The sequence below is a fragment of the Frieseomelitta varia genome, unplaced genomic scaffold (assembly GCF_011392965.1).
Source record: "Frieseomelitta varia isolate USP_RPSP 00005682 unplaced genomic scaffold, Fvar_1.2 scaffold_783, whole genome shotgun sequence".
Lineage (NCBI taxonomy): Eukaryota > Metazoa > Arthropoda > Insecta > Hymenoptera > Apidae > Frieseomelitta > Frieseomelitta varia.
In genome coordinates, this window is record NW_025110571.1 from 109,920 (window position 1) to 115,404 (window position 5,485).

Sequence of the window (5,485 nt, forward strand, 5' to 3'; positions counted from 1 at the left end):
ATTAATTTCCCTGCCGCACGATACGCGGAATAATCCTAACGAAGAGACCAACTTTAAAGTCAATCCAATTTCCTCTTTTCTTCCTTTCTTTCATAGGCTTTAATAAATACCAACATATCCAACGAACTGGGCTGACCTACATTGCCAGCTAACGTTTCCTCCTCCCCCCATTTTCTTCCCTTTTTGAACCTGCACAATTGTGAAACGAGGTGTAACCAATTCCGCGTGAATTCATTTTAATTTATGTCCCACGACTCGTGGTACGAAGGTTGCTCGGTGGCAACAATTTCAACCCGGGCTGGAACGTTAGATTTAACGGAAAACTCGCAGCTGTGAATTTGCCGCGCTATAATTCGCGGTGGAAACAGCTGTGTGTTTCTTCCCGTTCTTTGCTCGTCGAACGGATCGATCCCGCGTAAATCTCTGCCGAGAGTCGCCCACCGCCGAGTGTTGGCGGTTGATTAAAAATTTCGCGCTAAATCGACGAGCAACGCCGACGGAAACGCCGCCAGGTTCTCTCCTCCCGTTCGTAGGCGGCCTGGTTGTCGAAATGTTGCTCGTTCTATCGTTCATGGACGCGAGAACACCGTTCGATTCGAGCGTTACGATAAGTAACACAGAACGATGGGCAGATTGAATCGTTTCTGCTGGGGGGAAATGTGATTCGAGTTGAAACGAGTACGAATGAAACAGAGAAGAGTGGACCGAGATAAAAGAAAAAAAGCAAAGAAAAGAGACGAAGAAAACGAGGAGAAACGAAAAGAGCGGAGAATGAAAAAGAGAGTGAGAAGGTGAAGAGAAGAGAGAGAGAGAGAGAGAAAAAAGAAATCACGATGTGGCGATGTAGCCACGCTTCTGTGCTTTTCGACCGGCCGTGGGAAGCTGTCAGAGAGACTCGCGAGCAAGAGGCGTCAGGTGAAACGGAGACGGGAATTTCGTATTAAAGGAGAACGCCCATTAATTTCTTCATCGATCTGTGTTTCTCATTGTCCGCCGTTCTTTCTACCTATCTCTCGTCGGTTCCACTTGAAAAAAGGAAACAGAGAGAAAAAGAAAGAGGGGGAGAACGGGACAAGAGAGGGGGAGAAAAGAAGCAGAGGGATGAATGCGACGCTCGAACGCCTCTCTGCAAGGCGAGCTTTTCGCGCGATCGTGTTTCCCGTTCGGCGAATTTAATGATCCGCCTGTATTTACCCGGTGGAGTATCATTCAGAGCGGGGGGAGGAAAAAAAAAAAAAAAAGAAAAAAATCAACGCGGATTTTAGACCGGAGAGGCGAACACGAGGGTCAACATGATCGAAACAATAGACGAGCGACTCGTATTCCGAGCCAAATTCGAGGCCAAATTCGATGTCCTTGTTCCTGGTGGTCACACGTCAGATTCCACCCGTTTACGAAACTCCGCTTGCATTTTTTCCACGCGACGCGCAGTTTTTCTCCGAGGATCGCAAACACGTAAGCGATCCCTCCGCTTTGATAGCTTTATAGGTATTACGCGCCTTCTCCTCTAATTAAGAGTGCGATTAATTTCCCCCGAGCGGCAAAAGAGGCTATTACCGCCATTATACGAAGATTTCGTTTTCAATTTCATCAAGAGTTACCGAGAATCGACGATGCTCGCGCTTTGCTCGCGCAAAGGTGAGGGTGAATAGAAGCTTTCAGAAGGGAGGACGATGTTGATGAAGATTAGGGTATCTCGTATTCGCAGGAGCGTTTTCTACAGCTGAAAAGGACAAGGTCGTTGGGATGTTTTCTAAATTATTAGGAGCACGAAATAGAAACCACCACAGATATCAAGGATTGCCTCGTGTCCTTCGCGTTTCGCGGAGATAGAACGTTTGAAAAGGAAGGCTCGCGGAAGCCATTACCAACATGCTCGGAAAAATCCTTCGCCTCTGTACGTTTCTTGGCTACACCCGTTGTGCAACAACAAGCTCAAAGGAAATCCCCACCGACATACTCCTTTGCCGCGTTTCGACTCTCTTGGCGATCGCGAATTGTCACGTCGAGTCACAGTTATCGCGAATAATAAGCAGCCAACGACGAAGCCAGCTCAAGATTACTTAATAAAAGGACAGACCCGCGGAAGAAAGGCGTATCTCTTTGGTCGCGGATCTCAAAGGCCAAAGCACAGAGAGAAAGAGAGTTGATGCCTCTTGGCGAGGAGTTTTTTTTTGCGGTCCCTTCTGCACGAAAACGAGAATTGTTCGTCGAGTTCCATCAGGGTCAAAGCACGTGAATCCACGGCAAACGTTTCAAAGCCGATCTCGCCGTTCGTGTGTGTCACAGCCGTGGAATCGACGCGAAAATTCTTCGCGTGTTAATTAGAAAGTTTCGAATTCACGAAGACCTTCGTCAAGCAAAGAGAAGATGAACGGTATTTATCAACGTCGTTGTTAGGTTGTTACGACGTCCCTGTGATTACTTTAATTAACGAAAACATCGAGTACTGTGAAGCGTTTGTTGTTTAACGAAGAGCTGAGATTAATACGCGTCGTTAATGTACACCGTTATTAAAGTTTTCTGATTATCGCCTTTTTTCTCTTGGCCTTAATTGGTCGTTTGATGCACGATATCGTCCAACATTTTTCCAACGATTTATCTTGCCTTTCGTACAATCTCGCGTTTTTAATTCTTTTCCCATAGTTTCGAAACCTCGAAACAATCTGGAAATTGAGCTTAAAATAATTTCGTTTCATCGCGAGCATGACCAAGCATTCCGTGTGACAGAGCGGTATCATTTCTCTGCGCACCGGTTGGAAGAAAAGAAATTATCGCGGTGTGATTAATAGTTTGAAAACCCAGTTCGACGACGCGATGGCGCCGAGCACGAGTTCGCTTCAAGGATTGCAAAGTGAACAAAACCAGATGCAAGATGAGCCGTGTTAAGGCATCGAATACTGATTAAAACTGTTTGTCAGACACTTACCGAATGAAGCCTCGCGAGGGATTTGTTGACATACAGCAGAGACAAATTTCGGCCAATCGCTTTCAGGTTGCTCCATTCGCTGCTGACCTGTTGCTGCTGTTCACGTCTGAAACAAAAGAAAAGTACCCTGGTTAAATATAAACCTTCGGGCGAAGGGTTGTATAAAGATAAACTGGTGAATGTATCGATTCGTCCGAAAATAAATTAACGTTTCGGCGCGACAAATGGGATTGTGATAGACGGAGGAACGAAGCAAGGAACGATACATTCTGGGAAACAAATCGCGTTGATTAACCGTTGAAAAAGAATTTCGATCTTGTCTTCTCATTAAGAATTTCACCCGGGCCATTCATCACGACGTGCATCTGTGCAATTCATCATTCCAAACGAAAGCGCTTCTTTTTTTGTTTTTTTTTAAATCATCCGTGTGCCGTGTAATGGATGACGGTGGATAGATTGAAAATGAAATGGTTTTCGATATTGTCACGCTGATGAACTTTCCGAGTGATTAATAGCCGATTCGGCAATCGATTTCGCCGAAATTTAGCAAATTGCAGCGTAAGATTTTCGCTTCACCGGTGTTTCTAGCATAACAGGCCGGTGTTACGCGTGTCGCGCGATGGAGATTGATTCCACATCGATCGATCGATAAAAACGAAAAAAAAAAGACATTACGCAAAAGCGTGCCGGCTATTTTCTATTATCTTCAATCACTACCATAGGAAAATCTGAACTTAGTGATTGATTCGTAAAGAATCAATGTCATTTACAGTCCTCCTCAATTAAATTCTATTTTTTAATATCAGAGTCATCTATACAAACTGATCATTTTTTCAACAAGAATCATTTTTTCAACAAGAATCATTTTTTCAACAAGAAACTTCAACAAGTTAATAATAAAACATAATTATAATATTATCATCATCGCTATAAAAGAAGTGACATTAATAATATTATAACAAATTGTTCTTTGAAACTGAATGTTAATTGGTTAATTCCATTTCAGTTACGTTGGAACGAAGAAACGAGAAAAAGAAGGATGCAAATAAAGGCAGGTTCTCCTAGCAGCTCCACGAAAATGATCTCGCTAATACTCTCTCGGACTGTTTTAATCTCGCCGCGAGATAAATGCCGCCGGGTCTCGATCTAAAAGGACTAGAAGACCTTTTTATCAGACTCGTCCATTTCACTCGCTCGTCGATGCGTTTCCAGCGAATTCCACGAACTCGCGTCAAGAATCACGTCTTGTGTGCATTCTCTTCTCGCTTCGCCATACAGTTCGGCGCTGATTAAAACCTCTTTGCCTCACCCCTTGTTTTATTCGCGTCGGGCTCGAACCTTCGACAATCATGCGCATGTGTATGTGTATGTGTACGTGCCTCTGTGTAAGCTGCTGCGTAGGCATTACCGAGATTAGGGGAAAATGTTTCCTTCCGCATGCTCCCATTCGAATCCTTTCAAGGAAAATTAACTATAGCCCGATCTTACGTACGTATGCCAAGCGTAGTACACCCAGTCAGACCCAGTCAGCATCATTGTTCTATCTTTAAAGAAACAAGGCAGTGTGTTGCTCCTGTTCGTGTGCCAAGAATTTTATCTCCCAAGGGAATTTACGAATGAAGACCACCACCTCGGCTGTCGCAATATGATTTTAAATGTAATACGTTCAACGCCGTGGTATCCGTTTCGTTTTGCTTCGAAAATGGAATTGAAAGTCCAGGGAAATGTTTTATCGCTGTCGCGTCTCTGTCAAAATGTCGCTGCTCTTAACCCAGTTGTTTTTTTAGGAAGAAGAGGGGAGAAAAAAGAAAGGAAGAAGAGGAAGAGCCGAAGAAAGGGATCTCGTCGTGTACCGCATTCCTTTCGTTTCCATCCGCGAGAAAGAATAACCGGAATTGCTCAGGGCTAGCGCCAGCCCCGGTACTTCTCGGGATTGTTAGCAACTGGGTCGAACCAATTACGTACGTGGCACGTAAACTTATGCCTTTGTAGTACAAGGTGATTCGAAATGGTAACGAATGACTTCTTTGCCGGGGGAAGGAAAGAAGAAACGAGAAAAGGCCCTGCGCCTTGAAACAAAACTCGGGTGGAAAGGAGCGAGGATCGCTTCGACGTTGATCAGAAGATACATCGGGCTTGTTAGGTTTTCTTTTGTACGAGTTCCTCCACTTTCGAAACGATTCGTTGATGTGTTACATCGTCGACGTTCGATTCGTCGAGACCGGAACAAGATTGCCTCGCTCTTCACGCCGATACGTGGCCAGATTGATTTAAGGTTTCTTCTTCTTCCGTCGTGCTATCAATCAGCAGCAAGTGGCTTCAAAGCTGTCTCGTGCTTTCTTTTTTTTTTTTTTTTTTTTTTTTTTTTTTTCAAATTTTCACAACGTGGCGCGACGTCAGGATTAATTCAAAACCTCCTGATCAAAACCTTTCGATCACGGCCGGACAGAAACGAATAACGCCGACGAGTTTTTCGCGAATAATAACGACACGCTAATGAAACACGCTGTCGGATCGATATCCGACAGAAAGATGAAAAAAAAAAAAAAAAAAAAA

At 44.2% G+C, this 5,485-nt stretch overlaps 1 protein-coding gene across 1 annotated transcript in view; it reads right to left on the reverse strand.

Annotated features, from left to right (window-relative positions):
• Positions 1-2,917: 2,917 nt before the first annotated feature.
• Positions 2,918-5,485, reverse strand: part of LOC122535881 — a 10,448-nt gene continuing 7,880 nt past the window's right edge. Inside the window, exon 6 of the mRNA XM_043667760.1 lies at positions 2,918-3,035. Coding sequence (XP_043523695.1) covers positions 2,918-3,035 — 118 coding nt within the window. The remainder of the gene's footprint in view (positions 3,036-5,485) is intronic.